This window comes from Lepidochelys kempii, chromosome 27 (assembly GCF_965140285.1).
Source record: "Lepidochelys kempii isolate rLepKem1 chromosome 27, rLepKem1.hap1, whole genome shotgun sequence".
Classification (NCBI taxonomy): domain Eukaryota; kingdom Metazoa; phylum Chordata; order Testudines; family Cheloniidae; genus Lepidochelys; species Lepidochelys kempii.
This window is the reverse complement of record NC_136406.1, coordinates 11187819-11213614: the sequence shown is the minus strand read 5'-3', so window position 1 is coordinate 11213614 and position 25796 is coordinate 11187819. Positions and strand designations below refer to the sequence as shown.

The 25796-nt window shown below is 58.5% G+C and overlaps 1 protein-coding gene across 1 annotated transcript in view; it reads right to left on the bottom strand.

The window, feature by feature from the left end:
- Window positions 1–12178, bottom strand: part of PPP1R9B (protein phosphatase 1 regulatory subunit 9B) — a 49321-nt gene extending 37143 nt beyond the window's left edge. Inside the window, exon 1 of the mRNA XM_073325565.2 lies at window positions 10504–12178. Within this exon, the coding sequence (XP_073181666.1) occupies window positions 10504–11868 (1365 nt within the window). The 5' untranslated portion in view covers window positions 11869–12178. The remainder of the gene's footprint in view (window positions 1–10503) is intronic.
- Window positions 12179–25796: the final 13618 nt, after the last annotated feature.

Genomic DNA, 25796 nt, shown 5'->3' with positions numbered 1-25796 from the left:
ATGGAGTCACCAGGGAAACCAGCAACAAACTGAGGAGACCATGGGGAGTATATTTTCTCTTTCATTTTTGTGCAGCCCATGCCAGAGCTGGGGGAGTGGGCAGAATAAGGGGGGTGGGGAACAGGTATCATACTCAGCCCAGACATAAGCCACCTATGGAGGCAGAAGCACAAAGATCAGGCATAGGTGATGCAAGTCATGCAAGGATTAATCATTTGCAGATAAATGCAAGGATCATACCGAGTTTGGGATACATTCCACGCATGGTCTTTGCAACATGCAGACTGCGATGCACCGCCCTTTCAACTTGTATAGCCCATGGATGATCTTTCCAGCTTGCAAATCCCAGGCATGATCCTGGCCCCATGCATGTCTTACCCTGCATGCATTTTTGCCAGAGTGGGAGCCCTTGATCTCTGTGCCCGTCAGAAACCTGGCCTTTTGAAGGTCACCCAGCCAGGCTAGAAAGTTGCTTTGTTCTGCAGGAAGTTCCTTATTTTATCAAGAGTTTTGAAGATTTTGCGTCAGCGCAGAACTTCGTCCCACTGCCTGCTGCTGGCCTTGCGTTTTTACAATTGAAAGGCTCTTTATAGTCTAATCGAGTGACCTCTTAGGAGACCTTCACCCAATCCCCCCCACTGCCCCTCTCTCGCTTTATTCTAAGGAGGTCCCAATCGGAACAGATGAGCTAAGCCGGACACACGTGCGCACACACACAAAAACAGAGAGAAAAGGGAGGGAAGGAGGATTTATAGGCCAATAACACACACCCCAGACAATAGGCCAGAGGAGAGGTATTGATCCCACCAGCTGTTCAAAGCTGGAAGATAAAAGCAAAGACACTCACTGGAGCTGGGCCTGTATGTTCGTATAATGCAGTAAATCCCAGGTCCCATTAACTCTCGTCATGGGACAGCTTCTGCATGGGGCATCTGCTGTCCTCCGGGAGATCAGAGGGGGCACCCCCAAAGTTGGAAGCTAACAGCTCCAAGGGAGGGTGTAGCTGTCAGTCGGGGTACCGCAGATGTCCCTGTTCAGGAGTGAGCTGAACTACCTGGCACTATGATGCAACTGGCTGTCTCATGGTGAGGGTCATACAGACCCACCTCACTGTTCCCCCCCACACACACACACTCCCATCCCTGCCAAGCGCCGCCCAATGGCACCAGCGGAGGATTCGCCCCCGTGTTTCCACTCGTAAGGCCCCTAAGGGCTCCCAACACAGGCTCCCAACGGGCCATGCCCCACTGAACTCGGCAGGGCTGCAATTGGGGGAAGGCAGGGGGCTCAGCTCCCCCTCCACCCTTTGGCTCCGGACTGGAGCTGGAGGGGGGAGACGTCACTTTGCAGCCCCTTCTCTCGGCCCGGCAAGCCCTCCGTCATGACGAACGGGCGGCCAGGCCAGGCTTGCAGTCCTGCTGGCCCCGCTGCTAAGGAGGGCTAGAGCAACCCCACCCAGGCGGTCGACTTCCTCTTCCACTCCCTCTGAACCAGTGCTGGCCGGGCTGCCTCTGCAGCGCCCCCCCTAAGCAAGACCCACAGGCCTGGGGCTCGGACCCAAGTCTGCCATATGGCTAACCACCCCCTCCTTTCATTTCCGCGCGGCTTTAGGCTAAGGGAAGAGGCAGCTGCCAGGGTCAGCTCTGCAAAGCAAGGGGAGCAGCAGCAGCCCACCTGTCTGAGGGGATCTCTCCTTGCAAGACCCGTGCAGACATTGTAATGCTCCACACGTCGGGGCAAAGGCTGCATGGGCCTCCTCTCTGGTGGCAAGGAGAACAGTCCACATTCCCCCCCTCGGGGTCCTCCCGGCCCCCCACATTTCACCTGGCTGGGAATACAGGCGGAGCAGATGGCTCATTGACTCGTAGCAGGGGCTACCCCAGCCAGGCTCTCAGATAAAGCATCTACCACTCACAGAGAGAGGATTACAGCCATAAGGGGCTAGGAGGAGAAGGGATAACACCACTCGGCTAAACCCGCCGAACAAAAGAGTATTAGGGATCAGTGTCGTGGACTATAGTGCAAAGCCCCGTGATACCCAGTGCATATAGCACCCAACACAACGGCCATAACGCCAGCCCTTCCACCCAACGGGGCTGGCTGCATTCCACTCAGCTGCAGGGGGAGGCCAGAGAGTTAACTCCCCGAGCATTCATCCGCCGAGCGAAAGGACGGCCCGGCGGCTAGGGCAGTAGCTCGGGACTTGGGAAACCAGCATTCAGCTCCCTCCTCTGCCACAGGCTTCCTGAGTGACCTTGGCCAAGTCACCTAGACTGTTTTCAAGGCGGGGAGGTGTTGCTGCGTTTCAGTGTCCCAACACCCAACTGATTTAGGAGCCCGAGTCTCATTTTCAAAAGGGATTCAGGCACTTAGGAGCCTAAATCCCCGCAATTGTCAACGAGCGTTTGGCTTGCAGTTGCCGAAATCCCTTTTGAAAATGAGACTCGGGCTCCTAAATCAGTTAGGTGTTGCAACACCGAGATACCTTGAACAATCTGGACGGGCCTTGGCATCTGTTTCTCCTGCATCAAATGGTGAGAACAACACTGCCCAGCCTCCTGGGGGAGCTCGAGAGGCACTCAGGTGCCCTGGGAACGGATGTTATATAGGAGATGGACAGGCTGCCCACCCCGTCAGAGCCCTGTGCAAGCATCCGCCAGGTAAGCGCCACGCAGGTAGGTCAGAGACATTCCCTCCCACTTTACAGAGAGGGCCAGGGACTCGCTCCGCATCCCCCAGTGGATCAGGGTCACAGGAAGGACTAGAACTTTGACTGCGATTTTCAAAGGTGCAGAAGGGACTTCAGCATCCAAAATTCAATGGCAGCCGGGGGTCCTACGCCCCTAGGCCTTTGTGCAGATCCCAGCCCCCTGCCCTCTGCAGGCGGAGCAGGCCTCCAGGAGCAATGCAGGTTGCTGCAACACCTGCAGACACTGAGAAATTACCTGGCCCCCCTAGCACTTCCAAGCCAACGAAGGGTGTGACACAAAGGGATGCACTGAGGCCTAGTTGATTTGATGCTGGCCCGAGGGCCATGGTTTGAGCATCCTCCAACACAGTCTGGGATGCTGCCCAAATATCCGACATCGGCCCCTCGGTCCATGTCCCGTCTGGATGGGTTAATACCGAGCTGGAGGCTGTTGGACAGTAACTGCCAGGGACTTTGTTTTTTCTGGGTTAATAACCAGACCAATACCTGCTGCCGTTTGCCCAACGAGATCGGCCAACAAGACAACGTCGTGGGCTGCGGAGCGTGCCTCTGTGTTTCGGGCCCTTCCGCAGCCACTGCGGGGCCGTCATGACCTCAAGCTTGCTGTGAAGCTGCAGGTCCCCGGACCCCCAGTTACAGCAGCTCTGCCGTGCGGAAGCGCAAGGCGGGCGTGCAAGGCGGACGCGCACCGGCTCGACTCTTGTCATCTCCGTCAGCGGCTCCAGATCACGTGGCAGGAGGAGATCAGGAATGAGGACACGCGAAGCTGAACCCGGCAGCCAGCTCCATCAGCACTGGTTCGGGTTTTGGCGGCTTTCTGGAACGAATCCCAAAGCGTGTGCCCCCAGGGCGATCATAGGGGTGCCAAAAGCTTCGGTGGGGCGACACAACTGCCCGCGATGGACGTTGCACCGTGGCGGGGCGGCCTCATTCCGGCACAGAAGGGGTTATTCACCCTGTTGGACCCAGTTAGCCCTGTCCCTTCCCCCACTTCTGGCAGGGACAGGGCAGGAGGGATAAGGGCCGGGCCCCCGAGCCCAGTTGGAGGCCGAGCAGGGAAGGAGCCAGACGTCCCTTCCAGGGAGCCGAGTCGCCACGGAGCCCGTGACCAGCTGCAGCCAGCTTGGAGGATAGGCCAGCCGCGGCCCCCAGAGCCTGAGGGACCCAGAGAGAGAGCGCAGGGGGAGCCGTTCGGAGCAGAGACGGGGAACCAGGCCCCAGCGGCCACGGAGCAACCCAGGGAGACGAGACATTGGGACTGTTGTATTGCCAGGAGGCGAGGCTGCGACTTCCCGCTTCCTGGACAACCCAGCCCCGTCACCTGAGCCCCTGACTATTTGCCGGTTTAACCCTCAGGCAGGACCCCGACCCCCCGACTTCTCATCCAGGAGGCCTGAGCTACCACGTGCCCAGCGGTTAGGCTACGACCCAAGACGACTGATGGCCCCACTCGGTGCCAGCACCAATTCCCCGCTGCCGTCCAAGGGGGCGCCCCGCAGGAGACCCCAAGGACGTTACGGACACAACCAGCATCTACAATCACACCACCTTCAGCACCTTGCCAGAGACCGACAAGGAAGCCGCGTCCCTTTGGGATTTGCCAAGTTGATGGTGGGCTGAAGAAGTGCTGACCGGTGATGACCGGTGGGAATGCACTTGAGCATAACAGAGACCCAGGTTTTAACCCTGCCTCTCTGGCGACTTTGGGCAAATGGGTTGAGCGCCTCCCTGCCTCAGTTTCCCCATCAATAAGGTGGATGCCTGCCTCCTCTGTGAGGGGCGTGAAGATGCGTGGATGGAAAGGGCTGTTATTTATGACGACGCTCCTGGCCTTTCAAATGCGCAGAGTCACGATTCCGATCCCAATGGCGTATCAGCCTCTGCACCCCAACCCAATTCCCTTCCCAGGCAGAAACTGGACCCCAGCCCAGCCCTCCCAGCTGTCTGCGCTCTAACCAAAAGCCCCCACACACACGTCAACTGCACCCCCATATGTTTGCTGAGCACCTTCCCCGCTCAGCAGCCCCTCTCCACCTCTGAGCACACGCTGGGGAGAGGGTGCCAGGACTTGGGCATGGCGCGCCTGTTCCCACACGGCAGAGGCTCCGTGCAGAGTACCAAGGGGCACTGCCAATTCTCTCCTTGCAGACGGCTTCTGTGCACATGGAGCAGATCAGCACATTGCCTCGGCTCCTGCTGCTCCCTTCACGGTAGGTATTCTAGGTATTTGGGCTGTCTGGGGAGGAAGCTGTTTGGAATGAAGCTCCCTGGGGCATTGTGTGTGGCAGAGAGAAAAACTCGCCATGCCAGCTGATCGGGGAACATTCCACCACCTTGAAACACGCCCACCAAGCCCTGGCCTTTGCCCCAAACAAGCTCAAACAGCCCATCCATGTAACGATGGAGCAATGCAACCTCCGTCACCTGCAGAGGGCTCGTCTCACACCCAGTCCTCTTAGGAGGGCCCCACAGTAGAGGAAGGGGCCAAACAGAACAGCCCTCCCGCCCCCAGCTCTGGCCCACATGCTACGGGTCAGTGAATATTACAGGTGCCCCGCGGTGCCGCTCCACAGAGATAAGGGTGGTAAAGCAGCAGCTAGGGAGTAGCTATGGCCTCTCCTGCATCTAGCTCCGGAGGTCCCCCAATTCAAACCTCCGTGTTGGCCAAGACGGCGGCTGCTGCATTTCCATACAGCCTGCCCCGTTCGATGCCGCTAGCTGGCCTCTGGGAGCAGAAGGCAGCTGAGCTGGGTGAGCGTGGAACCCAGGCTCCAGGAGGTGAGGGCCTACTCTACGGGCTCGTTTGACAGCGAGGCTACGCTCCGAAAACGGACCAGCTCCTTACTCCACATCTCGGCTCGCTGGGCAACGGGCGGGCCCGTGGACCCTGCTGGCTGGCGCGACTGTGCGGACCGATCGGCCCCAAGGCAGGGGCTCCCGTTAGCAGGGCGGCTCGAAGGGGTGCCGCACACCCAGCCCGGTGGCTCAGCCCTTGAGCGGGGGACTGCAGGGCTGGCGGCTGGCAGAGCTCCTTCGCCACAAGCAAAGGGGCGATCGTAGCCCGGGCAGGCACCAGCTTTCACATCTAGTTAGCTCTCGTGAGTAACAGTGGCAGCGAAAGCCTGGCGACACAGGCCAGCCGCCCCAGGACAAGCCGGCTGGGGGCTTGGTACGTATTCGCTTTGCCAGCCGCCACGTTTGCACGACTACCATCGCTCGGTGCGAGCGCGATGAAAGCTAGCATTGGTGTGGCTGCCCCGTGCCTCAATCATACCCGCAGCCATCACGTGCCGGCGTCTATTTGATCTGGAAGCCGCTCGAGTGAAAACAATGGGCAAAGACCAGAGGGCAGGTGGGCAGGGCACCAGATCGGGATGCCGGGGTTCTGTTCTCGTCTCTGCCACTGACTTGGGCCAGACATTTCCTCTCTGTGTGCTTCTGTTTCTCCTCCCACCCATCCTTGGGCTGGCCAGATTAGATTGCCAAGCTCTTTGAGGCAGGAACTCTATGTACAGGGCCTAGCACAACGGGGCCTCTAGAAGTACCATAATATATATAATAGCAACTCCACTGGGCTGTATGTTTCCGGCCTGATCCTGATCTCCTGATCTTCTCCCTCATTGGTATGAAGGGGCGTTATGCTGCTGGTTTCAGTGATCAGAGGCCAAGGCGCTGTGTCCACATATTAAGCCCTTGGCATGATGACATAAAGAAGCAGTTGGCGGGAAGGCACTACCAGGTGCGAGAAGGTCTGGGAATGACAGGAGGGAGATGCATCCCCTCACCCCCATTCCCCCTGAGGGGCATGCCCATGCATGAGGGGGTGCCAGCCACCTGGGGGCCTGGCAGGGGAGAGAATTTTAGAGGCGTGTTGCTATGGCAGAAAGTCCAGCCCAGCCCAGCTCCCAGCGTGAGAGAGAATCGCAAGGAATCCAGGCCCCGAATTCGTCCTCCCTCCAGTTCGGCTGCAGGACACCCTCCCAATTTGAAATGCGCCACTCCCCGCACACCAATGAGAAAAAACACACCAGCTAACCATTTTGGCAGGCCCTACAATAACACATGCCCGGTGCTCCTAAGCTGCCCCTGTTGCCTGGGTGGTACAATTTCAACAGGCTTTAAAATACAGCACTTGGCCACTCCCCGCCATCACGGTCCTCGGGCCCCGTTTCCAAGGGCTCTGCAGCACAACCAGGGACTGAGTTTCCAAAGGGCTCAACTCCCATTTAGGCAGCTAAAGAGCCAGGTTTTCCCGGTAGCTCTAGCCGTGACACCAACGACTAGATGTTCACAGGATCCCAGCACCCTCCAGGCTGCACTCTTCCGAAAACCCCGTCTGCTTCGGTGTCTGGGGCGGAGCGGGCCTCTTAGAACAGTTCCCCAAACACAGCCCGCCAGTGACCCTACCCCAGCACGCCCCAGGTGCAGACAGAAGTGATCCGACTGACTCAGCAACGGAATTGGGGACGCGGCTCTATAAATAACCGAACTCAGAGACACAGCAATCACTGCTCCTCCAGCCAAGGGGAATGCAAGTGCGAGCAAGTCGCGAAGGCCCAGAAATAGCGGCCCGGCCCCCGGGAGTTCATCATCGCCCCGGGCATCGCCACTCTGCTGTATGGCATTCCAAGCCACTGGCACAGGTGGTCCATCTACAATCAGGAGCCCGGATGGGCCCTGCCAGTTCCAGCATGGCCCCTCTTGGGGATGTGGGGCATGGTAACTTCCCTGCCAGCTGACAGCAGTGGACCCCTTTGCCATGCCCCCCAGGCATCTCCCTCCGTCTGTGTCCCCCCCCCCCCACAGGCACCATGTATGTTTCTGCCCCCCACCCCCAACTCCTGCCCCAGATCGCTGGCGCAGTCACCCCTCCCCTCCCTCCTCTCCCCATCGCAGGCTCTTCCGTGCCCATCTGGCTCGGGGTGAATCTACAAGAGGGCCGGTCCCGCTTGCTCAGAGGCTATGACGAGAAAGCAGGCACATCTCGCGGGGGTGAGACTTCCCCTTTCTCACTTCTCCTGCACCCGAGGGGGCGGGGGGGGGGGGGGTGGAGAGAGGGGGCGTGATAGTCCAGAGATCAGCAGAGTCCTGATACCGGGCACCCAGCCACTCTTTCCCTGCCCCCACACCCCTTCACAGTACATCTCTGCCTTGGAGCTTCTTCTCCTCTGTGGACCCCCCCGGCCCCCCGAAGGCGACCCCACAGGGGAAGAGGAATACATACTACACAACTGCCTGTTAGCTCAGGGACATGACCAATGACTAGTCCTTCCTCCCAAGAGATCCCAGCTGCTGAGACACACCAAACAATGGATGACAGGCAACTGTAGGCCAGTGGAGAGACAGGTAGTCCAGTCCAGAGGACAGAGCACTGGACTGGGGCCCAGGAGACCTGGCTTTGCCACAGACTTACTGGGTGACCCTTGGGCAAGTCTGTTTCCCTTTGTCTGGTCTATTTAGATTGTGAGCTCTTGAGGGCAAGGACTCCGACTCTGTATGCACAGCGCCGGGCGCAATGGGGTCCTGATCTCAGTCAGGGCCTTCATTCGTGATGCTCAGGTACTGGGAGAAGGGCTTGTACAATGATCACTGTCCCCGTAAGGCCAGCAATGGGAGAAGGGCCCAGTAAACCCCTGGGACACTCATCACACGGAGAAGAGGGGTGCAATCAAAAATCACCGCCCACAAGGCCAAGACAAGCCACCACTGCTCAGCCCAGCAGCTGTACGCTCCTAGCCTCCTACCCCGATAGGCCACTAAGGAAACCCAGCAGGGCTCATCTGCATCCAGGTCTCCTCCTGGCCACGGCACACAACACAAGCAAAGTCTTAATGTCCTTCCCAGTTTATTCCTCTAACTGGGCAAATCTCCCCCTCTCTTGCGATGGCCCCACACCCCCAGGATGACAGCAATGCGTCCTGCTCTGGCACCTGCCACCCAAACGTTAACAAGCCCAGCCTCCAACCCTACAGGGAGCCCAGTCAGCCTGACGGCCCGTGCGCTGCACGTAGGGAAACTGAGGCACAGAGACAGGTGTAACTCGCCCAAGGTCGCCCAGCAAGTCAATGGCAGAGCTGGGCATGGAACCCGACTCTCCTGACACCCAACCCTCTGCTTTAACAAAAGGTCCCTCTGCACCACAGCCCCACCTCCCCACCCAGGTGCACCGACCCAGGGGCTGCCTATGGATAACAGCACTGCCCGGCTCCTGCCAGCGAATCTCTCGCGGACCGATTCCCAGATCCTCAGAGTCAGACCCAGCCTGGAATGGCTCGCGCGCCAGCCGCACACTGAGCCCCAGCTCAATCCAGGAGCAAGGGGTTGGTGGAGGGGGTAGGCGCACCCTGGGCCAACGGTCTGCAGAGAAAGTCATCCCCCACCACTTCATCAGCCACGCAACCATAGCTGCGGTGTAATTATGCACCTATTCCATGGCTCCCATCTCCTGGATCTAGGGTGGGTGCAGAGGGCCAGTTAAGCACCACAGTGGCATGGGCAATGGACCAGGGTGTCTGCCGATATGCACACACATCCATCCACTCTCCTCCCTGCCAAGCGAGCCCTCCTGGCTCCCATTCCCAAATCACATGCACTGGGCCAAATGCTGCCCCTGGTGTAACTCCAGAGAGGAATCTGGCATTAGATTCTGGCATTGGGGTGATTGTAGCCTCTTCTCGCGGGCCCCCAATGGGGCAGAGGAGCAGCGCGGTAGGGGGGCTAAACCCAGATGCCAATGGAAAGGCCTCCCCTGAGGTAGGATCAGACAGCTGGTATCCTCCCTTCACCCTCCTCGCCAGCTTCATGATCTCATCCTTATCCTGAGGCTGTCCATCCCTGTGAGAAGCCAGGCTCCTGGGATACACAACAGACTCAGAGGGCCCCGTACCCAGGGATCTCCAGGATGTTCTCCTGCCCCACACTGCTCAGACCCCACCTGGATCCAGCAACCCGCCCGCCCCATGCCACAGATCTGCCCACAATGCCAGGGGGCAGCCTCATCCGGCCTATAGAGAATCCAGCAGCCTCGGCAGCTGCCCAGGCCTGGCTTGGCTTTGGGGTCCGGGCCGGCAGGCTGGTGTCAGAAACCAGTCCACACTCTGCCAGCGGAAGAGAAAGGCGGGTTCTGCTTGCTCCACCAAATGGGGGTGGCTTAATGGGCTAAAGCCCCGCACCCCACATACCTACACCCCCTGGAATCACTGGGTCAATTTGCAGCAAGGCTGGCTCGGACCTTCACCGGGGTGGGGGAACGACCCAGACCCTACCCCACGGTCTTGCCTAGCCCTTGATAGCCCCTCGGCACTTCTCGCCCCAGTGAGCGGTTGGCTCTGCTGTACCTGGCCAATATCTTCCCCCACTCCCAGCCCCGCACTAGTGTGTCCCGAAGGATGCTGTCCAGCCACCCCAGCAGTGGCTGCATTTTATGGGTGCCAGCACAAAGACAGCACATTGGCACAGATAGCATGGCACCCCCAGAGCCCAAGATAAGTGGCATCGCACCCCAGCTGGACCAATACTAACTGAGGGCGATGGCGTGACAATCTGGAAAAATCCCCGGGCAGGGAGCTACCAGGTGGCAGGGGAGGGAGGTGGTGCATGGAGCTAGATGCTAGGGGCTGCTGGGTTCTGATCCCAGCTCTGACACTTCCTCACCATGTGCCCCAGGGTGGGAATGACATCCCCGTCTCGAATTGTTCACACCTCCCCGCGGGCGCAGAGAGGGCTCCATTGGCCAGCACGCCCGGCCCCGTTACGCCCACCCTGGCGAGGCGCGGGGACGCCCAGCAGCCTACCTGGATGGGAGCCGTGCTGAACTGGATCTTGCGGTTGGGCACCAGTTCCTCCTCCTCTGACAGCCCGGGGATCTCCACGCAGCTCGACTCGGGCTCGTACAGCCCGTCGGCCTCCTCGTCCTCGTCCAGCCCGCTCCCCCCCGAGTCCTCCCCCAGCCCACTGTATGCACTGATGTCCACCAGGTCGGCCTCCGAGAAGTCCTCCTTCTTGGACTCGTCGCCCAGGTCGGCCTCCTCCTGCCCCTCGGCCTTGCCCTCCTCCTCGGGGTAGGCGTCCGCTTCTGGGGCCTGCCCGTGTTTCTCCGCAGCCAGGCCGCCGTTCTCCAAGGCCGCGTGCACCGTCACCTCGGCCTGGATCAGCTCGGCCCGCTCGGGCCCAGACGCCAAGCTCTTGCTCTTGTCCTGCTCGGCCGCCGTCTCCTCCACCTGCTCGGCGGCCTCGAACTCCTGCTCCGAATCCCCGCTCTCCTCCACCTCCACCGGCTTGATCTTCCGCACCTCCTGGACGCTCTGGGCCCGTGGGCCCGTGGCGTCCTTCTCGCCCGGCCTGGGCGCGACTGGTTTGGGTTGGGCCTTCTCGCCCTCAAGATGCTTGGCTCTCAGTTGGAGAGCTGGCCCGTCGCCCCCCCTGGCTTCTGCCTTGCCCCCTTCCGGGCCCTGGAGGAAGACCCGGGACCTCTTGCTGACGATCTTGGAGTTGAGGGGCCCGACTTTGCTGGGGGTTTTGTGCAGGTTGTTCCTCAGGTCGGCCTTCTCGAAGACGGCGCTGAGCTGGCTGACAGTGGGCGACACGGCCTCCGTGTCCAGCTTGTCCAGGGACTCGGTGCTCCCGTTGAACCTCACCACCACGTCCAGCTTCCTGTCCTGGAAGCCGGCCCTCTCCTTCCTCAGCAGGAGCTTGTTGGTGGTCTCCTTCTCCTGAAGGCTCCGCTCGAAGATCTTCCGGGTCTCCTGGAGCTTGGAGACCGGCTTGTCGGGCTTGGAGTCGAAGCGGCTCACCCTCTCCGACACGCTGGTCCCCAGCTTCAGCAGCGCGCTGTGGTCCACGTTCTCGTTCAGGCTGCTGGCCCTGGGCAAGGAGAGCCGGACGGGCTTCTCCTTCACCTTGGCCAGGTCGCAGGTGCCCTCGCCCGGCGGGGCGGTCCCCATCTGCAGGAACATGTTCTTGATCCGGTGCACATTGGACCCATACTTCTTGTTCCTGGCCTTCTTGGCTTCTTCGCTCTCGGCGGCCCCAAGGGCATCCTTTGTGGCTCGGAGGGCCTGGATCCCCGCTTCGTAGGCGTTCCTGTGGGGAGAGGCGCTTCTCAGGCTGCTGCTACTGCTGTTGCTGGGGCTGGCGGTGGGGGGCTCCGTCTTCATCATGGTTCAGCGAGGAGCCTTCTCCGGTCGCCCACACCTCATAGCCTCGCTCGGCCTCCTCTGGCTGGCTCCTCTTCCCCACAATGGCTCTCCCTGCCCGCCGGCTCACATCCCCAGCAGAGCCCCCCTAGTGTAGGAAGGGGCTACGCCGTACAGCGGGCATTGTGCAAGCGGAATGGGAGCAGGGTGGCGAGGAGGCAGGGCTGGTCGGTCCACAACTTGGCAGCCGGAGCAGGAGGGCGAGATCTCCCAAGGCATCGGCTCAGGCCATTGCCAGCCGGGTGACCAGATTCCCTCCCCCACCCCTCGCCCCTTCTCCTCCTCCTCCTCCTCCTCCTCCTCCTCTTCCTCTTCCTCGCTCTCTCTTTCTGCGCCTGAATGGCTGGTGATGGAGACTGAAGGCTCCAGCTCTTCTGCAATCAGCACAGCCTACCGCCCCGGCCTAGGCTCCCTCTGGGTCTTAGAGAGATCACCCGAGCCCTCCTCTTCTTCCCCGCCTAAAGGAAGCGGCAGGGCCATGCGTCCCCTGCAAAGCCCCATAGCCACTGAGCTAATCACCCCAGTAGGAGGGGGCCGGGACAACGAAAGCCCCCAGCTCTGCCATCGACTTATTCAAAACAGCAACAAACTCTGTAACACGACTCAGCCCCCCTCCCCGCCATCAGAGCTGCCAGTTCTCTGGGCGCCTTCCGCAGGGGGACAGATCCGCTCTTCCTGCTCCAAGCCAGTTACCACGTCCCCCTTTGGCTGCCCCCACGCCCGCCTAGCTCCGGGCCAAGGCACGAGGCAGAGCCCTGGCCTGTTTGCAACACATGTGCTGTCCCGCGGGCCCGTGCTGCTTGCTCTAAGCAGGGGCTTCCCCTTTTCCCGGGTGATCTGGGGGACTCCCGCTGGGAGGGAGGCGGGTGGGGCCAGCGCTTCAAGGGGTCGGAAAAAGGGGTGTGTGGGTGGGGGGGGTACTATCATAATTGGGGAGTAGCAGCTTTGGTGGGGGGAGGGCTTCAGGTCCACCCCTCAACTCCCTGGCTCGATTGCTCTTGATTTGCCGAGTCCGCTTCCAGTGCCCACCCTCCAAACACTGGCCGGGGGCACCTTTTAGGTTCTGCTGTGGTTGTTCCTTGCAGCCTTGGCAAGGCAGGCCGGCTGAAGCCCCAGTTGGGATCTGGTTTTCAGAGGGGCAATTGCACTGGGCGCGTTCATCTCCTTTGAAAAAGAGACCCGCTTTGCCGAGGCGCTGATGGCCGAGGCTGTGGCTTGGCTCCCTGGCTAAATCAGGCCCCTAAATACAGTGCTAGCCGCCTAGCGTTAACCACGTGAGTTAGAAGACGCTGGCCTGTGGTTTCAGCTCTTCATCACAGTCACCATACGCTGCCCTGAAACCGAGCGTATTTCCCCTTGGACATATTCTGCCTCTGACATGGCCAGTCAAGGCCATCGGATCGTGTCCATTCAGCACGCACACAGATTTGCATTGTGGGATTTCCATCCATGAGCCCATTGGGGGCAGAAATCGGAGAGTTCACAGCATTACCTCGCAATGGAGAGCTTCAAGGAGCCAAATTAATTCCTGGGGAAACTCCACGTGACCCCCTAGGGGCCTGGCTTCTCCTTTCCCTTACCCCCATGTCAGTCTGCAGTAACCCCTGTTTTTTACTTGCATTATAGTAGTGTCTAGAGGCTCCAATCAAGCTCAGAGCCCCAATTAGCTAGGCGCTGTGCAGATACACAGCGAGAGGCTTACTCCAAAGAACTCACAAGCTAAAGAGACAGGCAAAGGGTGGGAGGGGAAACTGAGGCACAGAGCAGCCAAGGGACTTGCCCATGGTCAGCGGCAGACCCAGGAAGAGAGCCCAGATCCATCCAGCCCTACACACTGCCTCTCTACGTTCTGACCAAGTCACAGCCACGTACAACTGGCTGGTGGGAAAGAGGAATCAGGCCCCTCGGGGTTTGATTTCAGCTTCCCAGCATCCCTCAGTGCTGTCCCTTGAGCTCCTCAGGAGGCAGAATCTGACCAGCAGACACACGAGGGTCAGGGCTCAGCTGCAGTGGGTCACAGCTAGTCCTCGTCTTCGCCATGGCATGCCAGGCAAGCAGTGGCCGTGTGTCCTTCAAAGCACAGGGCTGGGAGTCAGTCCTGTGCCCAGCTGGATGCATCTGGTCACCTCCCCGCATCTCAGCTCCCCCACCTGTAAAATGGGGCTGGTGATCCGCCCCTGTTGGCGAGGCCCGCTCCCTGCAAAGCTCTTGGGGTGCTCATCGGGAACCACAGGGCACTGTCGCTACGGACGAATCGCTCCGTCGACACGGGGCAGCCCTCCCTCCAGGCTCTAGTCTCCAGGCAAGACTTCCAGCAGCAAGGAGTCAAACTGGGGCGCCTTGATTCCGAGAGGATTGAGGCGAGACGCCTCAAAGGGGCTGGATTTTCAGAAGGCGCCTACCCCTTTAAGAGGTCTCGACCTGGGCCCCCCCAAATCACTCGACCCCCTTGGATAATCTTAGCCCCTGGGATAGGCAGGAGTGGGTTCCACCAGCCACTCCATGTCTGGCCTGGCTCCCCTCCCTTTCCCAAGGCCCCCAGCACGGGAACCAGGCGGCACCAGGACCCTGAAGATGCCAGATGACAAAAGCTCCCCCTCCACTACGTTGCTTCCTGCATCTTCTGCCTTTTTGTGTATGAACCAGCACAGTTATATGTCCCCCACCTTTTCCTTCCCCCTCTGCAGTTCTCCCCCGCCCCCTTCCACCCAAATCCCAGCCCCACAGCAGCTGCAGAGCGGGCAGGGGAGGGTTCTGTACTGGGATCCAGGGCAGAGAGGCGAGGAGCAGGGATCCAAACCCCATGCCAGGCTGCAATTGATTTCTACACCACAAACCTCCCCCCCCGCCCCCCGCTCTCCCCACACACACCCCACCACCCGCCAGCTGCAAGAGCCAATTACACCTCTGGCCTGACTCATCTGTCCTGCAATCCCACCGACCACTGGGCATTTAACCCTTGCCGGACAAGAGGCAAGAGTCACATAAAGGGAAAGTGAGCTGTAGCTCACGAAAGCTATGCAAATAAATTGGTTAGTCTCTAAGGTGCCACAAGTCCTCCTTTTCTTTTTTCATAAAGGGAAAAGGCACGTTATGAAACTCCCCTAAGCGCCTCTGGCCCCACGTGAGCTGCATCCTGGGAGTACGGTCACCCCTACAGGCCCCAGCTGAGATCAGGGTCCCATTGTGCCAGGCGCTGTACGTGCATATAGCAAAATAATAATACCTAGATCTTACATAAGAACAGCCACACTGGGTCAAACCCATGGTCCATCTAGCTCATTGTCCTGTCTTCCGACAGTGGCTGGAGCCAGGTGCTTCAGAGGGAATAAATAGGACAGGGCAATTATCAGGTGATCCATTCCCAGTGGTCCAGATTCAGTTTCTAGGCATCAGAGGTTCAGGGATGGGGTTGTGTCCCTGACCATCGTGGCTAATCACCACTGATGGACCTATCCTCCATGAATTTATCTACTTCTTTTGGCCTTCACAGCATCCCCTGGCAATGAGTTCCACAGGCCGACTGTGCTGTGCGCAGAAGTGCTTCCTTATGTTTGTTTGAAACCCGCTGCCTACGAATTGCTTTGCGTGAGCCCCTGTTCGTGTCTTACGTGAAGGGGTAAATAACGCTTCCTTAACTTTCTCCTCACCATTCCTGATTTTAGAGACCTGTATCATATCCCCCCTTAGTCATCTCTTTTCTAAGATGAGCAGTCCCAGTCTTGTTAATCTTGCCTCCTTTCACGGTATGCTTTTCCTCAGAAGCTCTCCACATTCTTTGCAAAGGAGATAAGCCTCACTAACACTACGTGGGGAAATTGAGGCCCAGAGAGGCGAATTAAGAGACAGTCTCTGCCCCAAAGAGTTTCCAGGCTAAGTAGACAAGACAGATAAAGGCGTCAGCAAACAGCACGGAGGCAGAGTTGGGGACAGAACCTGGTCTCTGATCCCAGCTTGGACCCCAGAGCCTGTGGACTAGACCACCCAGGCCCTACACGAGAAAAGACAAAGGGAAAACAGAGAGAGGCCATGACTTGCCCAAGCAACAGAAGAGTTGGGACTAGCACCCAGGACTCCTGAGTTATAATTACACACCCTGGCAGCCTTGGACTGGGGGCAGCTACATCCTCACTACCTGCGCCAGCTACATTAACCCCACCGGTGCTGCAGTAACCCCTTCCTCTGCAGTGTAGACAAACCCACAGCAAGAGGCAGCCCCGCCCCAAAGAGCTTACAGTCTAAATTGACAAGACCCAGGAAGGAAGGGCCGTTATTCCCATGGCGAATGGAGGCCCAGAGGGATTCAGTGTCTTGCTCAAAGTTCAGCCAGTGACAGAATAGAACTCAGATCTCCGGAGTACTGATGCAGAGCCCTGACCACTCACCCATGCTGCTTTAATTTATCATGCCTCTCCCCCCTGGGTTGCATGGGCTTTTCCTGCAGTGCCGAACAATTCACAGTCATCAGGGCCAAGCGACTGGACCGGGGCTTGTAGACATCCGTTGAATGTAGAACCATCCTTCTGCTCTACCCCACACTGATTAGGTCTCAACTGGAGTACTGTGTCCAGTTCTGGGCGCCACATTTCAGGAAAAATGTGGACAAATTGGAGAAGGTCCAGAGAAAAGCAACCAAAACGATTCAAGGGCTAGAAAACATGACCTGTGAGGGAAGATTGACAAAATTGGGTTTGTTTCGTCCTGAGAAGAGAAGACGGAGAGGGGACATGATAACATTTTTCAAGGACATAAAAGGTTGTTACAAGGAGGAGGGAGAAAAATTGTTCTCCTTAACGTCTGAGGATAGGACAAGAAGCAATGGGCTTAAATTGCAGCAAGGGTGGTTTAGGTTGGACATTAGGAAAAATGTCCTGTCAGGGTGGCACTGGAATAAATTGCCCAGGGAAGTTGTGGAATCTTCATCTTTGGAGATTTTTAAGAGCAGGTTGGACAAACCCTTGTCAGGGATGGTCTAGCTAATACTTAGTCCTGCCACGAGTGAAGAGTACTGGACTAGATGACCTCTCAAGGTCCCTTCCAGTCCTATGATTCTGTTAACCACAGGCTCAGATTGCTCCCTGGCAAACTCCAGTACACGTCTAAACCGAGCAATATTAGTCATTTCAATACCTGACCCAAACCATTTTAACACACTGATGTATAGTCTACACACAGGACTCCTTGTACCCACTGCTGAAATGCAGCCACTTCTCAGGGGGGAGCACAGCTGCTGTTTAACAGTAATGCCATGCCAGACTGCTGAGTTCAGTACAGCGGGAGAATTTTAAGCAGACACAATGCACTCTTCCAGCAGGACCCTGGGATCAACGCCCCAACTCTCGTCCGATTGCAATGGAATTGATTAACAAGTGCAAGAAGCCAGGAACTTGGCTTCACGGCTCACACAGAGGACGGCTCTTCCAGCTGCACGATCTCAAGCCGGGGGATTGATTCAGCCACGAGTCAGTGGGAAGAGCAGTGAATCACCCGCAGCTCTGCCTGCCGCGCTCTTCAGAGGTCTCCTTCAAGTGCTGCCCCGGATTAGCTTGGGAGGTCACACAACACGCGCTGGGATGGCAGCCAGGCAGGTCTGTTGCAGGTGTGATGCAAACTCGCACGAGCTGACAAGGCTCCGAGCGGCCCTGGAATGCTGCTTTCTCTTCCAGTCCTGTTCACCACTCCCGCAACCCGGGGAGACCTGCTATTCCAGTCCTGGAGCACCAAGCATTTCCCTTGTGACCGAGAGCCCTTCCAGGCCTGGGCCCCCGTCCTGCGTCACGCTGACATGATCTGGCCCAGCCCTGGGGTCTCCCACATCTCTGCCGAGGCCCCTCAACCTCGTTATTCTGGCCTCCAGGGTTCTGCCATGGTCAGTTCTCTGCATTGTTCTGACCTGCTGCTCTCTCCCTTTTAAATCAGGAAATACAGTTTCTGCTGTCCCGGGGATGGAAAACATTCAGCGTCAATCACAACTGGCCACAGATATCCCGTCGTACCAGGCCGTCCTCCCGCCCTTTCCCCCGTGGGGAAATCCAGGGACCAAACTATGCTACACTCTTCACCCAACGCTGGATTTGCCAAGCCCGCGGCAGTGTTTCCACTGGAAGGATAACGCCGCAAGGGCTGCCAGAAACGCACGCCGTCCAACCTTCCCCGACAAACAGACTCACTCGCCGAAACCGTCTGTGCGGAGAACACTGGTCGAGGCGGGGTTCTCTGCACGCGCTGTGCAGGGGCCAGGGTAGATCCCAGCGGGCTCTGGTGGGTGAAGAGCTGCTCTGGAAGCAGGAGGCCAGGACCAGCCAGGGGCCTGGGGAGAATGAAAATGAGTGATATTGACCCGTTCTTAGCCTGCCTAGCAGGGATCCCGGCAGGGAACGCTGCCTAAGGAAAGGGGATATAGGTGGGCAATCTAGGCCAATCTGTAACCAAGCCAGCAGGTAGCCTGGGAGGGACCCACAGGGAGAGTGAATGAATGACACACACCAATTCCTAGCCCCCCCAGCAGGGGTCACTGCAAGATTGGGATGGATGGGACACACAAGAGGGAACCTAGCGCCTCCTTGAGCCAGAAGAGGCACAGTGCAGAATAAAACAATGAATCCAGCGAAAACTCCCCTGCCAGCCCGGCTGGAATAACACTGGACAGGATGTGCGGCTCAGCTGGAGGAGACAGGTGAGTTCTGTAAAGCCAGGACTATAAACACCCCGCAACGGAGAGGTGAGAGGTGAGTCCACACCTCTGAGTTATTGTTTCAGGGTCCCTGCAGATCCAGACGGCCCCCGGGTCAGTTACGCTCAGCTCAGTAGCCTTGAGGGGTTTTCTTTTTTTCCTCTTAATGAAAGCGGAGATTCGGCACAACCTGTGTTCCGCCGGCCACGTAGATGTACATGGGATTGGAACAGAACCCAGGAGTCCTGACTCCCAGGACTCCTGACTCCCAGCTCAAAACTGCTACTCACTCCCTCGTACGCTGGGTTAAGCTACCTCCACTCCCAGCGTAACTCCATCTCGGTCCCTAGAGTGGTGCCACGCACAAACCTCTCACCGCATTTCCTCCCCACTGCAGTTTCAGTGAAACACAGGATCCTGCTTCACTTCCTGTCCTAAACTCGCTGCCGCGGCCCACCCCAGAGATGGCCACGCAACAGCGCCGGGCGGAGCTCTCGCAGCCTGTACGGGGCCGGGGGGGGGGTGCTAACTTCTCTGTAACCAGCACATTTACTCCGGTGCCAAGGGAGTGAGATGGGGAATGAGGATCGAGCCCTGCCATTTGCAAACCAGTTTGTCGAGAGCCCACGGGATGTTCATGTTCGGATGAAAGGGCTTCACTAAACGGCAGCCGTTGTTAATTATTAATCCCCATTATTAATAGGCATGACAGTTCCGTTGCCACGGGGTGCGGGGGGGAGGAGGGGTATTTCTTTTCTGCTCGCTGGTCCCCTCCCAGTCCAGCCCCAGCCATTCTCCCCACTACCCCAGGAGGTTCAAACATTTTCCAGATCGCTCTCCCAGTGCCCACCCATCTGGGGTTTCCCTGCCACAGGCCCCCTCCAGGAATTCGCTTTGCTTTCCAACTATTTAAAGGGCCTGGTGCTTTTGCTAGCACTGAAGTCAGTTTGGATTCGTCTCTCTGGACTGGCTTACTCTTGCTTTGATGTGAAGGCAGCTCAGTTGAGGCTTATCCCCAGGTGGTAACAGCCTCCCTGAGAATTTCCCTCAGCAGGCAGCTGGCATACAGGTACCACATTATCCCTACTCTCAACATCCAGCACAGGGAGGGTGTTGGGGGCATAGCCGGGATGCCTAGCACTATGGTCATCCTCTACTTCCCTGAGGATCATGGGATACACAGCACAGATTTAGAGCAGCCTAGGGGCTGCTCTAATTTACATCCGCATCCTGCATGGCCCTACCCAGACAAAGGGAGTGCACATGGGCTTTAAGCCATCATCTTACCCCGTCCCTGTCCTGGCATAACTACAAGTCAGGGTCATTGACTTCAATGGAGCCATTTCCAGTTGGCACCGGAGTGAGATCAGAATCAAGCCCTCCAGTCCAGGTTTGCCGGAGCTCAGTACATTGGGTGCTGATCACTTTAGCAAATCTGGGCCCAGCGGTGGGTACTGAGCCCTTGGGAATCCGCGGGTGGTTGCTTTCTTCCCTGATCCCTCCTTCAGAGTCAGTCACGCCTAGGGAACAGACTCCTCATTCCAAAAGCCCCCGTTCACGTTCACACGGGGGCTCCCCCTCAGCTACCTACTATCTAGCGCATGACAGCTATATTTAACCTCCCTTTTTTCTCTTGATAAAAGCCCTGCAAGTATGTATTTCAGAGATCAGCCACGCCAGCGTGGGGGCTGCACCCACCTGAAGGGAAGGGGAAGGGCTGGAGGGAGCTGATGCTGACAGGCATTCGCTGAGTTTGCAGCCTGCGTGGTCGGCGGAGCTGCTCACGGCAACGCCGTTTCGAAACACCTAAAGCCACGAGGGGAGTTGCATCCAGTGGTGCGGGCTAGTGGTTAGTGCAGGAGTCAAGGCAGCAGGGCACCTGGGTTCTGATCCCACTTGGGAGGGAGGGAGCTCACTCAGCCAGAGAACTCCTTAAAGTGGAGTTTAGTCTACACGTTCGAGGGCAACAAGTGGGAATCTGGATTTCTGAGTCTCATTCCCAGTGTTAAGGGGGAGGGTAATCTCGTGGTTAGCAGCACATAGCAATCTGAGTGCAATGGCTTAGGGCAGGAAATGAAGAATACCAAATCCAGTTGAGGCTGCAGGGTAAAATTTTTTTTGTGGGGGGAGGCAGAACATAAGTGAGCGAATGTGCTTTAAAACAATGGGTTAAAACATGGTCAGCAGAGTGATCTAATGGGCAGAGAAGAGGGGTTGGGAGTCAGGACTCCTGAGTTCTATTCTTGGCTCGGGAAAGGAACTGGAGTCTCAGGGTTGGGGGGAAGGGGGCCTGGGAACTGGGACTCTTGGGATAGTTTTGTCTGTGCCACTGACTGATTCACTGTGTGGCCTAAGGGGGCACCGCTTACCTCGTCGTGTTTCACAAATGGGTATTAGACGTAAGTGCCTCTCCTGGGCATTGGAACCTGAATTCGTTAATGGGTTGAAAAGGCCAGGAGCATCCAGTGAGAGATGCTCCGGAGGGCGCTTGAGGGCTCAGTCTCCTCCCCTCTGGATACCGGGGTGCCGCAGAAATGCACAACTGGAGAGTCACGTGCATGGCTATTCGCACGTGCGTACACACACAGCGGCATGGGCACACACCTACACACTCGCACGTGGTCGTGCACACCCGTGCACGGCTCTCTCCCCGTGCCCTGGAAATGTGTGGGCCACATTCCAGCTCCCAGGGAGTTTCTGGAGCAGGTACATGCCCTGGAAACTAAGGCTCTGTAATGGGAGCGGGGCCGGAGCGGCCTACGTGAGCACAGCTGCCCCTGGGGAGCCCCGCCAAGGAGAGAACACCACACTGAAGAGCGGAGCAAGAATCTTAATGGAGACTAATGAGGCTACTGGCTTTGCTCCCTGCAGCTCCCCCACAACTGAGACACCCCTCCCTGCAGCCTTTCCCCCCAGCTCAGACCCCCCTCCCTACGGCCACCCCACAGCCCAGACACCCCCCTCCCCCCGCCCACGGCCTCCCCACAACTGGTCTCAGCCTTCTTCAGCTCAGACCCCCACAAACAGACCCCCCCGCAGCCTCCCCTCAGCTCAGACCCCCCCAAACAGACCCCCCCTGCAGCCTCCCCTCAGCTCAGACCCCCCCGGGGCCTCCCCCCGAACTCAGATCCCCCTCCCTATGACCACCCCCCCAGCCCAGACCCCCCCTCCCTACAGCCGCCCCACAGCTCAGGCCCCCACTCTCTGCGATCTCCCCACAACGGATCTCAAACTCCCTACACACACTTCCTGCAGCCTCCTCCTGCCCAGCTCAGACCCCCCCCCTTCAACTCAGCCCCTCCTCCCTGCACCCTGGCACCCCCACCAGGCCAGCCCCCCCTTCCCCACCCAGCTAAGAGACGGGGCGAAGGGCAGCCCGGTGAGAACCTCCCGCACCGGCTGGGGGCTGGGGTAGCCCCGCTCAGCGCCCTGGGCACGCGTTTCTGCAGCTTGCCCCCGCGCCCCCCTCCCGGGCTAGCGCTCGCCCCCCGCGGCAGTGCCCGGCCTCAGGGAGGGGGCAAAAGCTGCCCCCTTGGCCAGCATCTGGCGGGGCAGATGCACCCTCTTCCCTGGAAAATGCATCCTCCCCGGGGCAGGCTCATCGCTGAGGGGCCCCCAGAGCTGGATGGAGGCGGGCCCCCCTTTCCCTAACGCAGGCTGCTCCGTGGCTATCCACCGCCCCCCCCCCCAGCCCCCTAGCCCCGCTCTCCACCCACCCTCCTCTGCCACATCCCAGGGCGAATCAGGCCAGGCCACTCAGCAGGCAGGGAGCTGCAGCCGCGTGTTAATAACAGGCCTGTTGCAGAACATAAAAAGCCCCTGCCAATGAGTCACATACACCCCGGGAACAAATAATCACAGGCCCTGGCATGGGCGGGCACCTGCCTGCCAAGCCCGCTGCCATGCTGAGATGGCAGGGAGGGGGTTAGAGGACCCCCCCCCGCCAGTCCTTTGCAAGGAGGTGCCAGTCAGCCTGCAGCCTCCTTGCTTTCACTCTGCAGCGGGAGGTGCCCTGCGTTGCCCATGACCCCACCTGCCGGCAGAGGGGGCAGAAGCTCACTGGCAGCAGGATGTCAGGATGGGGTGGAGGGGGAGGGCAAGGCCATCAGTGGGCCCAGCCCCGTCCTCCCCTCTCCAATCTCTTGCTCTTCCTCTAAAGGTGTGAGGGTACCTCTGGGGTGGGCCGGACTTGCCCAAGGGCACCCAGGAAGTGCACGGCTGAGTCTGCAATTGACCGCAGTTCTCCTGAGTCCCAGTCCGGTGGCCGGTCCACCAGACCCTCTCTCCGCCCCCAGGCTGGGCTGGGGCACAGGCAGCCCTGCAGAGATGCCACCTTAAACGAGCGGAGGAAACACACACCGCCCTAAATATAGACGCCACTCACACACAGGCTTGGAGGCCTGGACGGAAAAGGGGGAGGGTGGCTGGTTAGGGGGCGCTGGGCTCACAGTGGAAACAGGCAGGAGATAATCTATCCATGGGCCATGCTCTCTGCGGGCAAATGGGCTCACGCAGCCCTCTCCTGCCGAGGATGGGTGTTTGTCCCACTTCTATGGGGGTCTCTCTACCCCTTGTTCCTCCACCTTGTTGTTTCCCCAAAACCCCCCTGCACCCGAGTCATCCCATTCGCCCTCTTTGTCCCAAATCAAGAGCGGCGCTTTCACGCCTAGGAGATCAAATACCGCAGAATCGGTCCCTAAATCTGTGCAGGGAGGGCTCTCAAGGTCCACACTGTCCTACTGTGGGGACAGGAAAGGACAAACAGCCAGGAAACGGGAGACCTGACACAAGCCTTCGCTGGTCAGAATGTTGCAAAGTTTTTACTAAATTTAAATATTAAAGGAGGAAGAATCAGAGGGGAAATTTGATGTTTTTGCAAATTTCCTTCCCCCCTTAACAATTTTTGAGCTGGATGAAATGTTACAGATTTAAAGGGTAAGGGGGGGATTGTTTTGAAAATGTCCCTATCTCTAATGATTTGGGCTTGCACTAGGGCAGCTGTAAATAACCCAGAAGCACTGAGTGCAAGACCCATTGCGCCAGGTGCTGTACACACCGTTTTGGGGCTGAGGAGTTTGCAATATAATTAGACGAAGGATGATTTATCCCCATTTCACAGGTGAGGAACTGAGGCTGAGAGATGGAGCAGAGAGGAGCGAGACGGACTGAAGAAAGTAGCGGGAGAGTGGGAGAAATGTGAATGAAAAGATAAATGCAACCTATATACTGTCCAGGGGCCCACTCAAAACAGCTGCCAAAGTTTGCTCTTCCCCTGCGGTTTGGCTTCCCCTTTCACCCTGTTTCACATGTCTTTGCAAGTCTAATATTAACCCTTATGGAATTGTACTGTCACCACTGCCCTCTAGTGGATGGAAGCAGAACTGTTGCATATGTCCTAAGCCCCATACTGCTGAGTAATGAGGGTGATTCTCCAGTCCCTCACCATAGAGGACTGTGATCTGCGAACAGGAAGAGCTGAATTTTGTCCCCACTGTTTTCCTAGAGGCTGTGTCCTGCACCATAGTGACCAGTGTGTAGCCTTTATCCTCTCCCTGTCCCCATTTCACTGTGCTGGAGACGGCCTTTGCCTACCCACAACTCACAGCATCCGTTCAGGCTTCCCCCACCTCCCATCTCCACCTATCCGTGGCACTTCAACCTGGCCCTCTAGGGCTGGGGAAGACAGGCGAATCCTTTCCGATTGCTCATTCAATCCTGGCTTTTCTGTACAGATTGTGGCTCTCCATTGAGAACAGTGCCTTCAGCAGCACCGTGGCATGGCGTCTGAATACATGTTTGTCGTGGCATCTGTGTGATTTGTATTTTCATCCACTCGATCCCTTGAATGGTGTAATTAGCGAAATGGGAGCAGGGTCGGAGCACCCGGAGCTGGGTCTGTGGGCAGAACGGGCCGGGGCTGGGGAGATCTGGACCACTCAGCTCACAGTAACGGGAGTGAAACCGAGGCCTGATCAGTGAAGGCGTCTCGCCGAATCCTGCCCCTCTTCCCCACGTCGGTGCGTGGCCTCTTGCTCCTCCAGTCGCTCCCCTGATTTCAACGGGAGCCGTCCAGGAGCGAGACCCTGCTCGGCGTGGGTAGGACACTGAGACCTGATCCTCGGGGCTCGGTTAGAACCAGCCCTGGTGCAGCTGGTGTGAGACCCTCCAGCACATTCCAGGTAGACCCCGTGCCCAATGGGCACGGCGGTCGATCACGCCCGCCTGCTGGGGGCGTCAGCCGGTGCCCTAGAGGCAGGAGGCTCTGCAGGCATTAGACCAACCCCCATGGCTTTCCAATGGTGCTTCTTCATCCCTTCCCTGTCCGACAGGAGACGGCCAAGCCCACGGGCCGGCGTCACTCCAGCTGAGATGCTTCCAGGAGCCTTTGAGACCCGCTGCAGCACGGTTCCTGCCGCCCAGCGTCCAAGTGCAGGATGGCGTCATTAAGGTGTCAGCCTCTCCCGAGTCGGTGGGGACTAAGACCTGAGCCCCACACAGCTGGGGCCAGCTCTTCCCAAGAGCTCAGCACGCCGGGGGCAAACTTGGCCCTACGAAACCATCGCTATCTGCTCTGTGTGCAGTGACCTCCGGGGGAAGATTTGCTGCGGCTCACTCCAGCTTCTAGGGACGTCCCAAAAGCCTGCAAGCCACAGCTGCCCTCCTGGCCGGCAGCCTGGGCAGAGAGGCCGGGGGGATGGGGCTGAAGGAGCTACAGAGGCCATGCTCCCAGCCCAGAGGTTGCTGCTCTGTACGGGCTCCCCTCTCGCCCCCAGGATGAATCGGAGAAGCGTGGGGGGAGTTGGCCTGCATCCCTACCCACCAGGTCACAGCTCTGGCTGGCTTCTGCTTGTCAGTCCCGCAGGCCAGGCAGGGCCGTCGGAGGGTGGGATGCAGGGCTCCCCACCAGGCAGAGGGCGTGGCTGCTCTGTGCACCAAGCCAGCCTCCCCAGCCGTGGTGGGCAGATGAGCCCGAGCGGTGACGATCGCTGAGCCCGGGGCAGGTTCACAGGGAGGTTAGTGGAACAATCCAGCTGTGGGCAAGAGATGACCTCTGAGCCAGCACAGCACCGCGGGCAGGATCCTCAGCCACGCATGGCAGCTGGGGCTCACAGGCCGCAGGGCCAGCCCCCTCTCCCCGGCACTGCCGTCCCCCGAGCCGGGCAAGGGCCCCGGGATCCCAGACACAGCAGAGAATCAGAGCAGCACGTGGCGACTCTGT